Source organism: Triticum aestivum, chromosome 1A, assembly GCF_018294505.1.
Source record: "Triticum aestivum cultivar Chinese Spring chromosome 1A, IWGSC CS RefSeq v2.1, whole genome shotgun sequence".
Lineage (NCBI taxonomy): Eukaryota > Viridiplantae > Streptophyta > Magnoliopsida > Poales > Poaceae > Triticum > Triticum aestivum.
In genome coordinates, this window is record NC_057794.1 from 119351072 (window position 1) to 119363581 (window position 12510).

The following is a 12510-nucleotide window of genomic DNA, read 5'->3' on the forward strand; positions in this document are numbered from 1 at the left end:
ATAAGGTATAAGGAGTAAAAGAGCCTTACGTTCCATCCCACAATCAATTCCCTTATATAACTAAAGAATTTCTAGACTCAACTTCGACCAGTTTGGCTTGGTAATCCTACAGGCAGTCAAGCTCTGATACCAACGCTGTCAGGACCCCGGCTCAATGCCACATCGATCTAGCATGTAACACCTCATATCACTTTGCGGCCTCACGCACGGTATTCCCACGGGTGTCGCCTTACCTTTGCCCGGGACCGTTTGCGCCTTTTGGCACACGTATATGACAGTGTCGCTAGCATCCATATGATAAGGAGCCCGGGCTGACATGGCTAGTCGTAAACCCAAAGCGGCACAGACTTACAGGGACAGGCATCCATGACCCAGCATCGAACGTGTCGGTCATCAGCGAGTGAATCCAGGCTGTAGCACTGGGCTAGCAGGACTCCGGTGAACCGGGCTGTAGCGGGCTAACAGGACTCCGGTATTCACCGCGTGACATTTCCCCGAAGGGACAGACACAGGAACGAAGAAGGACACATGCCGGCCAGCCTAAGTGTTTCGGAGCAGTAGCAAGCTACCATGGCTCGGTGGAAACACTAGGAGACATTTCCCCGTAAGAGAGGCTACTAAAGATAAACAACTAGATGGTCAGATCCCACACATACCAAGCATTTCAATAACATACACACAATATGCTCGATATGTGCAAATACAACATGGCATCACAACATGACTCTACGACTCAAGTAATTTATTCAATAGGCTCCAAGGAGCGAGATATTACAAACATGGGTCTCATGACCCAACAATCAGAGCATACAAATCAAAGCACAAGCGGAAGCTATCATGTCTGGGTACAGACATCTATAACTGAAAAAGGCTGAGAAGCCTGACTATCTACCAGATCCTGCCGGGGCACAAGATCGTAGCTGAGGTAACAAGCTAAACGTCGAAGTCCACGCGAAACTACTAGTGAGACCGAAGTCTCTCTGCAAAAACATAAAATAGGCAAACGTGAGTACAAATGTACCCAGCAAGACTTACATCAGAACTAACTACATATGCATCATTATCAACAAAGGGGATGGTGGGGTTTAACTGCAGCAAGCCAGCTTTGACTCGGTGGCTATCCTAAACTACGACTGCAAGCGACTCTTTTGAGGTGGCGCACACGAGTCCACATATTCACCATATCAATACACCACTATGGATCCGCTCCCGTCTCCCTACGAGAACGCCATCCATAGCACTCACGCTTATCTTGCGTATTTTAGGGTATCCACTTTCACTTGTCTATGAACTGATATAAGCAACCCAGAAGTCCTTTTCCGCGGACACGGCTATTCGAATAGATGATGATAACCCTGCAGGGGTGTACTTCTTCATACATGTTTCCACCACTTAGCGTCTGCACACGACATGTGCTCGGCAGACTTCAAGCGAAAGCCGACGTGGGTGTAGACCACGACCTACCTAAACACTCAAGTCTCTAGTCCAGGTTTATCGCCTATTCGGATTCCATCCATGAGGAGATCCGGCCGGAGTTTCGCTCACAGCCCCAAACGATGTGAACAGGGTTCTGTGACACCAGACGGGCGCCCGGTTTACCCGGCCACGTGCCTACCGCATCACAGCCCACCCCTACGGTCAGCGCTGTCCACGGCCTCCAGCATACTACAAACACCAGAAACTACTTGCAACTCCTGGACAGAGGACAAGGGTGAATAAGAAGTCGAGCGGGGTCATATTTCAGGGCCCAATGTATGGTAGTAGCTGAATCATGGATCACAAACACAGAACTCAGTTCCTGAGGACGGCTACAATGAGACAACCCACCATGTACTCCTACATGGCCTCTCACCGCTACCTTTACCAAATCGTGTTCACACACTTAGCTCACACATAGTAGGACATGTTCACACGCCTCTGATTCATCCCCGATGAATCAGACCTGACTCAACTCTAAGCAGTAGCAGGCATGACAAACAAACATGAATGAGTAGGCACAACAGGGCTCAAACAACTCCTACTCATGCTAGTGGGTTTCATCTATTTACTGTGGCAATGACAGGTCATGCAGAGGATGAAGGGGTTCAGCTACCGCAGCAAGTAACAGATGAATCGGTGTTGTCCTAATGCATTAAAAGAGAGCAGGAGCGAGAGAGTAGGATTGTATCGGAATGAACAAGGGGGTTTTGCTTGCCTGGCACTTCTGAAGATAACATTGAGTCTTCATCAGTGTCAACGATCACATCATCGGTATCACGTCTATCGAGAGGGGACAAATACCGGCAACACAGAAAGGAACACAATCAATGCAATGCACAATATGATGCATGATCATGACATGGCAAAATGAATGTGTTTTGGGCTAATGCAACTAGCAACAGATTAAATGAAGTTGGTTTGAATACAAGATTCAAATTCAAACTCCATATGTGATTATTTAAATGCCCTTTAATTGATTTGCCCTAAACAGTAGTGATAAGTTGTTCTAACATGCATGAAAATGGTACAGATGGATTCCTTGAATTTTTCTGATAATTTTTCATATATAAAATATTTAATTTGGAGTTACGGTTAATTTTCTATGATTTTTAGAAGTTTTAGACATTTTCTGGAATTTTCTGATTATTTAGAATTAAAACAATTCCAGAAAATTAATTATGACATCAGCACTGCGTCATGCTTGCGTCAGCAAGTCAACAGGGCTGCCCCGGGTCAAACCTGACCTATGGGACCCACATGTCAGCTGCATAGTGATTTAACAGAGTTTAAATAACTTAACTAAATGGTTAGCCGGGTTAATTAAAGGGTAGGGCCCACCTGTCAGTGTCCGCAGGGGGGGTTGTTTAATTAAATTAAACTAACTAATTAACAGGGGCTGGCCCCACCTGTCATCGACCCAGGGGGGTCAAACCTCGGTCAAATGACCCAAACAGGCCGGCGGCTCAACGCCGGCGGCAACAGGCACGGCGGAGGGCTTCGGGATCGCTCCTCCGGCGTCCAAATGGACGGAGGAGAGCGGCTACGGGGAGCTGGAGCTCACCCGCACCCGTTTCAGCAAGCAGCAGCAGCTAGGGCGGCCGGGGACGATGGCCCCGAGCTCGGCAGCGGCGGCCGGAGCTCGGGCGTGCTCGGGTTCGGCGTTACACGGCACGGCGAGGTCAGCTGATGGGCTCTACGGGATGCTGGGGTCACCAGGAACACCCGGAGACAACGAGCGCAGGCGGAGGAGCTCGGGAGCACGGAGCTCACCGGCCATGGCGGACGGCAGCTTCGGGTGCTCGTGGGGCGGCGGCTACAGGGTGCACGCGAGGGAGAGAGATGAGGGGAAACGACAGCAAGCTCACAGGGGTTGCGACGGTGGCCTCGGGGAGCTCGGGGAGGCACCGGAGCCGACGAATTTGACGAAGATGGCCGGCGGGTCCGAGGTGGAAGACGACGGCGATGGCGGTGATGCAGGGGCTCCCGCGGTGTGCTTCTCGGCGAGGAGGAAGAGGGGGTCGGGGCGGATCTCCTGGGTACTTCGGGTGGCAGTGGGGAGCACGGTGGCTACGGCGAACGGCGTCGGTGACGACGAGCTCCGCTCGGGCGCGTGCAGGGAGAGAGCAGAGGAGGGAACGGGGTCCAGGGGAAGAGAGGGGAGGTGCAGGGGCGAGGGGGAGTGCGTGGCGCCCTCGGGTGCCTCCAGCGGCGAGCGGGTAAGCAGGAGGTGGCCGGAGCGTGCGCGCGCGCGTCGGGCACACGCCCTCCTGCCTACTGGCAGGAGGTTGAAGACGGTGGCGACCGCGGTGGGCTGGGCCGCACAGTGCTGGACCAGCACAGGAGCTGGGCTGGCTCTGGTGGGCTGCACAGGTAAGCTTTGCTCCTTTTATTTTTTTCTGTTCTGTTTCCCTTTTTATTTTATTTTGCCACTGTTTTCAAATTCAAAATAATTTCATACAGTGCCAAAACATTCTGAAATATTTTATGTTACCTCTCTGGACTATTCCAAAAGTACATAAAATATTTCAAAGCATTTGAAAATATATTCATTATATATTATGAATATATCCCCAAATTCAAATAGATTATTGATTTAAATTCAGAGACCAAATAATTCCTTAAAAATATTCCAGAATTTTGGTTTGATATATAACTCTTGCCAAAATTCACAAAACTATTTTTAGGGCATTTTGGATTCACAGAATGCAATTTAAGGGTTGCTTGCCCTTCTTTTAATTAGGGTTTTGAGGCTTCTGAATTCCTCAGTTCAAATTTCATTTGAATTTAAACATGATGCAGCAACCAAGCTAGTACAAGGCCAAGGTAGAGCTAGGGATGTGACACATGGGGCCAATTGCATGTCCCTCAGTAGGCATGCAACTGCATATCTTTTAACTTGGTTGCAATTGGGGGACCTTTGTTTTGTCGGAGGGGGCAACAATGATAGAGAGGTGACCAGCTGCATGTCCAACTATACTCATGCAACCACGTGTCTTTCTAGCATGGTCATACTTAGTGTCTTCTAACTTAGTTTCAACTAGGGGCCTTTGTTTTGTCGGAGGGGTGGCGGTAAGAGAGAGGGGGCAACTATTCATGCAACTAGATGATGCCCCGCACGTTGTTGTGGGAATGTTTGCAATATTTCAACGAGATTTTGATTATATGGAACATGAATTCTTGAAACAATAGTTTTTGAAAGTATATAAGAATTAAATGTAAATAGCATAATAAAATGAAATTACATGCATGCATGTTGTAGTGGGTTTTTAATATGAATAGTTGCATGTTGAGGTGGGCCTTTCCTTATGCATGTTGAATGATGAGGTGGCATGCTTGCATGTTGAGAGAAATATGTTAGTGGGGGCTAGCTATTTAGATATAAAAGATAAAAGATTTGCAAGGGCGGTCCCCCGGACTATAACTATGTCTCTTTACATACATTTTCGCAACTAGATTTTTTTTGCTTGGTCGGAAGGTGGCAGCTCCCCCGCGAATCCTCTACCCTCGCTATGTGTCACACGAGCACCATAACACCGCCGTTTTTTGCCATGCCTGCAAACACAAATCAAGCACCCGATCTCACAACTAGTTTGTGTGTTTTTATCTTTTTTTTAATCATATACATTTTTGCATTTTTTGTTTTTCCCAAGGATTTAATAAAAAAATCAAATTTGTTTTTTGCATTTGATTCTGACAGCGCAGCTCATTTTCAAAAAAGGGGAGCATATTAAAGGAGAGAAGAGTTACTTGTCCAGATTCTCGGGCACAGCAGCTGCGCCGGTGGTGCTGCCCGACGAAAAGGGGGCAGGGGAAGCGCGGCCGTCTTCTCCATCGTCCTCCGGCGCCGCCCCGGTCAGCGAGATGGGGAACTTGGTAGGACTACATCTGAATTTTCTGTGCTTTATGAGAGCATTAGTCTAATTCTGTTCACTGTCAGTAGACATTTTGTGGTTGTGAATTTACAAGTATCCAAGTTCACTGTCAGTAGACATGTCTGAATTACTTAAGCAACATGCTTGTAAGTGTTCAATACTCCTGTAGTACTACCGTGTAAGTGATCTGCACCTGTTAGTTTTTTACCACTATAGTTGATGGATGTAGCTACCTTATGTGTCTCTCAAGGTAGGAGATTTGTTGCTGATAATCTTGACTAATTAAGGCATCTCTTAATCTTTTCGACATCAATTTTTCCACATTTATTCAAAAGTTATTCTGCTTTTAGCTTTCTCTCTCCAACTCATGGAATGTTGGATTTGTAGTGCCTGTTTTGGTTTTGTTTGTCTGAACTACCAAAACAGACACTTGATGTTTTACATTTCCATAAGAAAATCTAGGAGTGTTTCCTTTTACTAGTTACAATTAGCAATATGTGAACGGATTAACCATCCTCACTTACTCTCTACCACAGTTTTATGACAAGCTTTTATTATCTCAGATTTGTTTGTTTGCCCACTAGGGGATATATGGTGCGAATCTAGATTCTGGGATGGAGTTTGCAAATGGAGATGACGATTTTTGGGTATATTTTTCTAATGCTTTTTTGAGTGTGAATCACGAATCTGAGGGAGTGAATTAGTGTTTTGTTAGGCTTGACCTCATACTTTTCTGAGTGCGAAATGAAGAGAACAAATTCCATGGCTGACGTTGAAATAGAGGTAGGTAGCTGAGATTTTTTTCAAAGGTAACTATTGAATTCTTATGTGATGTACTTGTACTTGGTTTTTACTGATGTCCCTTCAATTGCTTGCTTGCACTGAGCATTGCCAATTGTTGTTTGAATTTTCTAAGGCATTCAACATACTGAGATTATTATTATTTATTCACTGAGGCACTCGCATTTGGAATGACCCTGCATTTTTTTACTTTTCTTGCATGTTACAATTTGATGCATGTGCAACAGAGTACCAGATTATATTCATCAAGGTAGATAACTTAAAGAGTTTATTCTTGTTGTTCATGAAAGCACATACATGTTGTGCAAATGCACTTGAAGATGGTTGGGATGCCAGATTCATCACAATTTGTTGATGCTGCACATGTTGGACACCAAGGTATGGCTGCTGCACATGGAGAGTGATGTTCTAAGTTCCTTTTTTTTGTACACCCTTGTGAAACAACCTTTTTTCCAAAAATATCAATCTTACATGAACCGGTGTCAGCAGATTAACTGGGACTGGTCCGCAGCTGTTTGGAGTTCTTTTGCCATAGTTCCATCCAGCACCTACAAAATGAAGAGAAAACATTGTTGCTGAGGTATATTTGACCATCCACAAGAAAGGTTCATTTTTTCTATGCCTCTGTTTCTTTTTTCTTAGTTCACACTATACATTCTTGATCTTCTGTAGTCACCGAACTAGATGTTAACCATGCTACTTTTTTCTCATATTTTTCTGTACACTAGGCAGGGTCATGTATATGCTTGTAATACAACCCCACTGTGGCAAATCTTGAAAAAAGTTCAGTCTTTCTCCTTAGTGTCTTGTGCAGGGGAGAGGGCAGCACCCTACTGATTTCTGTTTTAATTACCAAGCCATATTCTGTCCTAAAACATGAACCAATCAATCCATATACAACTTTTGTGGGGAGGAGTCCAACATCATTTTTTCATGGACATACAGTTAAAAATAAAATTATTTTCTGCTGTCAGAATTGCTACAACACACATGCCAGTCAAATACTACTTGATTCAGTTTTGCCTCTTCTCTAATTTTCCTACAAATTATAACTCTAACCTATGTCCCATCAGGAATCTTCCTTACTGCTGCAGGATTGCTGTTACAAACATGAGAAGGGAGAAAAGAAAATCAGATCTAGAACAAATCAGAGAAGATAAGGTGGGGGGAAAGGTGGGAGGGGGTGAAAATCAGAGAAGAGATCAGACGCCCTTACACTAGTGAGTTTCTCCATGCTTGTGGGCATGGGGTTTTGCCTGGGTTCAGTCAAAAAATACAGTTCATAAAGCAGAGCAGGAAATAAGTTTTTTTGTCTTTTTTCTATGTCGTCCGGGCCCACAAGCAAACAATGTCATGACCCAGCCCAACAAACAAACAAACAAGAAAAGAGAAACCAGCCCAGGTGTTAAGCCGGTTCAACCCAGCAGATGAAAAGCTACTTAACATGCCTAATCTACATATGATGACGTCAGCCGACTGAGTCTCAGTCTCAGTCTGACTGAGACCTAGACAGTCCCTAGATTTTATTAGGAGCCAAATTAAGGGCGGGCCTATGTATGTAGGAGTATGTAGGAGTACTTATTATGCACGTCAACACGCGCACACCCAACCTAACTCGGTGCTGGACTTAGGCCGGCTCGGATACAAGATCCGACACTCGACCGAGACGCGCGCACGTACGCACGCACACAAACAATATACTCAAAATTTGCACACAAATTACACAAAACTTGCATTATTTTGTACCCTGAAAGAATAACTGTAAACTAGTGCAACTTCTAGAAAAATGAATTCCATACTAGACAAAAAATTATAATTTTACACCATTGAGGTCAAACTGCTGCTGCACGCACAAATATAAAGAAAAGCAACAGCCAGACAATGTCATTTTTTTTACCAGTAAAAAAAAGACATACAAAAACAAAAAAAACAGGTTATTATGCGTACTAGCATATACATCTGGACAGCGCGGGGACTTGTTGTGCGTCAAGACATACTTTTTCAGCAAACTGAAGACAAACTAGGGGGGCTTTGCGAGCGTCCAGACCGCCGCCACGTCGATGTCTGACCACCTTGGCCCACCAAAAAAAGACCACCTTCCTCTCCCTTGCTTTCCATCGAACGCCCACACCGCTTGCCATGCCAGAGCATGCAGCGACCGGCATTGATGCCGTGATTTGACAGGATGGAAGGGCGGCGCTCACGGGCGTCGCCGCTTTAATGAATAGTATCACCACCTTCTGAGCTAGTAATGATCTTCCTTCTGTTCCGACATCAAAAAGTGGGATATGATGTCGGTAATGATCTTTATCTCATCTTCTCAAGTGGAATTTCTGAGCCTCCTTGCCACTTTTCTGGTTCTGTATACACGGTTTACATAATGGAGGAAGCTCCAAGACAAAGCAGCCAGGTGCAGGGAGTCCTCCTAGGACTGAATTAAGGGGGATAAGCAACAGGAAGACCAACCAAATCTACAAGATACCAGCAAGTATCTAACTGAAAATTTAGTACCCGTAAAACCACAGAGACCCACCTCCGGAAGGATGCAGATAGTACTGCTACATGACAGACGATTGACAATTTCATACCGCAAACAGAATGCAGTTAGGTAAATGCTCCAGGATGCCTAAAACTTTCACTGAGTGACTTGTCTAATTAATTCCTCTGCAAATAAAATTGGTGACATTAGTATCAAGACCAGTTGCCAGTTAAATTATGAGTAACCTAGATAACGGAAACTACCTTTTTCTCTTCTCCATGGAGACTTCAGTGAGAGCAGAAAGGATTCTTGATATCTCCACAGTGTTGTCTGCGGTCTTTTCCATTATTTTTCTTGCAGTATCTAGCATTTTCCCAGCAAGATCCACATCAGAAACATCTCCAGCGCCTGCCATCTCATTGTCACCCTTCCTATCCTCCTGATCTTCGCCATTTGAGTTTTCCCCTGCTCAATGAGTATATCAGTATAAAGTTAAACCATGGCAGGAAGAAAAGCACATTGATAGAAGATCAATTATACTAGTGGTGGACTGTTTGTGAAACAAAAAACAGCAATAGAAAACAATGAGATGCATTCATATGCTTAAATCATCCAACTTAATAACCAGTATAACATACCATTGACCAATACAGTGGTCCGTCTAAATAAGTATTCTGATAGAAATGTGAGACAAGAAATACTCACATTACATTACTGCATACTCATGTACCATATATAATTGCAAAAAGGTGAAACTTCTATGTTGTATAAGTTAGCACACGCAAGTACACTGGTTAGACAGCTAAATACAAGAACAATGAATGAAGCCAGTGATTCAAGTATCCATATCTGTTTAATCTGGCATTTCCATTTGGCCATTCAGGCACAAAAATAAAATAAAAATAGCTGCCACATGGCACCATACACAAGTCCAAAATATGGACAGCCCATAAACAAGCTCTTTTAGCATTAAAAGTATTTTCTGCTTTCTGTGAGATCATCAACTATTTATAGCATAACCTTGACTTGCACCATATGTAACAACAATGAGCAGAACAATTTGACAAAATGGCCTCCTACCAAACGATGACAATTCAAGAGATAAGCCCAAACGGTAAACAGGTCCAGGTTCCATACGAGACCATTTAGTTTGCAAACACATGGGTACATTATTGATTAGCAATTTATTATGTAAAATATTTAGCAGGAAAGAAAAGCTTGTGATCAGGAGATTGTAATTAACTATACAGATACAAAGAGTAATATATCTTATATGTGACTGTCTAGGGGTAAAGGCATAAAGATATACATTCTTCACTGTGAGCTTTGCTGATTGTACCCTTCTTGGGAAGGTTTCCCAGAGGATTAGTTGCCTTCTGAGCTTTCCATAGCAAGGCACATCCATATTTGTAATACACACTAGCACATTCCGGAGCAAGTTCACCATAATGTGCAACCCTAGGTGACAACAAAGGAGTAGATTTGTTATTGTTGAGGTTATAAGATACTTCCATAGAACGGAATGTAATCTGAGATAGAGTGGGATAATCATAACTAAACACCCCGATTGCTCCACTGGTCATTCAGATGACAGAATGTACTAACTAGTACTCCCTCCGTTCACAAATATAAGATGTTTTAGATATTTCAACATGGACTACATACGAACTGAAATGAGTGAAAATAAAACACTAAAATGTGTTTATCTACATTCGATTCAGAAAAAAGTTAGAACATCTTATATTTATGAACGGAGGGAGTAATTATTTTCACTGTTTATTGCCTTTTATAGCGTTGATAAGTGCTTGCACAGATTATGGAGTAAAATTTGTAAGAAAGCATATAGATAAACCTCACTGCTATGAAACATTTGCAACTAGTCAGTACTCCAGAGACATAGACAGATTTACCGAATAGGATAACTCTTATCTAAGCAATTGCATTTTGAATTGATGCTCTTTCGCAGTTCAGAAATCATAAAAAATGATAGCCAGCTCCAAATTTCCAAATATTGCTATCAAATTAAAACTAGGCACTCACTACTCCCTAACACTCCAACAAACTCCATCAAGGTAGCTGTTGACACAGTAAGCCTAAACGACCGCTTGGGAACAACCTTTCCACGTGTATAACATCTGAAACCTATCAAGATCATCTCTCAAACTACAAAACATAAGGACACACGTAAACAATAACAAATCCATAACAGGAGTGAACTAACTGGATGCTTTTCCCTACAATCCTTCTCATGCCTTCGGCGTGATTGGGAGCAGAATCCTAACCTGATCGCCAGGACGCGGCTGAGGCAATCAACAGCGGCAACAAAGTCCCCCTCCTTGATGGCCATGGACCCACTGTAAAACAGCGACTCTGCCTGCCTTAGTGCTTCCCACTCCCACTCCTCATCATCTGACTCACCATTGAAGTCCGGAGAGCCCAGGCTGTCGTGCTCAACTTGAGGTACCCGGAGTATAGAGTAGGAGCTGACAACTGGAACCAAAGGGTAGGCCCTGCATCGGTCCTTGCACATCTTCCTCCCCCGCTTGGACTGGAGCTCGATTGAAAAGAAGCCATCAACCGTGCTCACCAAAATGGTATTTGCTCCCTCGACAAAGCCCATCAGAAACACTGTTATTCTTGAGGACGACGACCTAGCAGCAAATGGAAGCGAATCGCCGAGGTACATGAACGGGCACTCCACCCATTCTGCATCACCTCCTTCACTGACCTTCCTTGACCAGAGGTACAGATGATTCCACCCACCGTCATCAGCTTTAGCAATTCCCAGCCCACCATCCTCCGCCTGAACCAGCATAACTCTCTGCGAGAATGCAGCATCATTGTCCGGTTCCGGTGGGTTGATCACATTGAGGACATGCTCAGCCAAGTTGTACTCGAGGATGTGCCCATCAAGGTACAGGAAGTACAGCAGAGAATTCCCCACGAGCAGGCCAGGATTCTCACAGAGCAAGGAAAAGCCATCGCGCCAGGGCAAGGCCAAGGCCACCTCACCCCAGGCGCCGGTCTCCGACGAGTATACGGCCGCCGACGTGAGCCACTCCGTTTCCTCCTCGAAGGGGCTGGTGAACACCAAGACAACGCGGAAGGGCCCCCCGTGGCAGTTGAGATGGTCGCACCCCTCCGCCGTACAGAGCACGGTGGCGTTGGAGTGCCCGATCTTGAGTTCCGCGGGTACCGGCACGTTCCACCGGTTGCCCGTGAACGGCTCCCAGACGAGGAGCTCCCGGTCGGTAGTATCGGAGACGAATACGGCGCGGCCGTGCCGGTAGCCGAGGACGTGCCAGGCGCGGGGGTCGGGGACGGGGAAGGAGAAGGGGGAGGTGGGCACGTATACGGGGAGATTCTCATCACCTTCCGAGTGCTGGAGGAACCCTAGCATCTTGGGTGCCCGGCGGTGCGCGTGGAGGTGGCGGAGGAAGCTGGGGGCGGAGATGATGTCGCGCCAGTGCTTGCAGACGAGGCAGGCGCGGAGGAGGCATGAGGGTTCGCTGGGAGGGAGGCGGGAGAAGATTTCCTCGAGGAGGTGGTCTGGAAGCGCCGGCGGCGAGCGGCGGAGGCGTGGCAGCTCCATGTTTCCAGACGAGCCGGGTGCCTGGGTTGGGAAGACGGAACAGGAGACCGAACTGGTGACTTGGTTCGGCTCAACCAGAAGCCATTTCCTCTCTTCTTTTTTCTGAGAACGGTTAAGCCATTTCCTAATTCTACGAGATTTTCTTGAGGGACTAATTCTACGAGTATTATTGTAGAAGTACCCATTTCCTTTCATAATTCTAGAACGGTCTATGTCCATAACTGTTGAGTCCAATATTTTTCTGTTTCGAGGAATGCATATTTGAACAATCTTATTTAAATTATAAA

General features: G+C 45.3%; 1 protein-coding gene and 1 long non-coding RNA gene across 3 annotated transcripts; one reads left to right on the forward strand and one right to left on the reverse strand.

The window, feature by feature from the left end:
- The first annotated feature begins 4330 nt into the window (after positions 1–4330).
- On the forward strand, positions 4331–7139 carry LOC123040035 (uncharacterized). Its single transcript, XR_006418039.1, has 3 exons — positions 4331–5352; positions 6443–6530; positions 6642–7139. It is a non-coding gene; the product is annotated as an uncharacterized lncRNA (long non-coding RNA).
- Positions 7140–7884: 745 nt separating this feature from the next.
- LOC123040021 (uncharacterized) lies at positions 7885–12510 on the reverse strand. 2 transcript variants are annotated; one of them, XR_006418038.1, is made up of 5 exons: positions 10914–12509; positions 9941–10089; positions 8895–9096; positions 8686–8816; positions 7886–8583 (listed from the first exon to the last, which is right to left on the reverse strand). XR_006418038.1 is itself a non-coding variant. In XM_044462984.1 (4 exons), exons 1-4 carry the CDS (start codon positions 12440–12442, stop codon positions 8804–8806), a joined length of 1893 nt encoding a protein of 630 aa, XP_044318919.1. In that variant the 5' UTR covers positions 12443–12510; the 3' UTR covers positions 7885–8803. The 2 variants fall into 2 exon arrangements, 1 of the variants encoding a protein (XP_044318919.1); XM_044462984.1 differs by having other exon boundaries at positions 7885–8816; positions 10914–12510.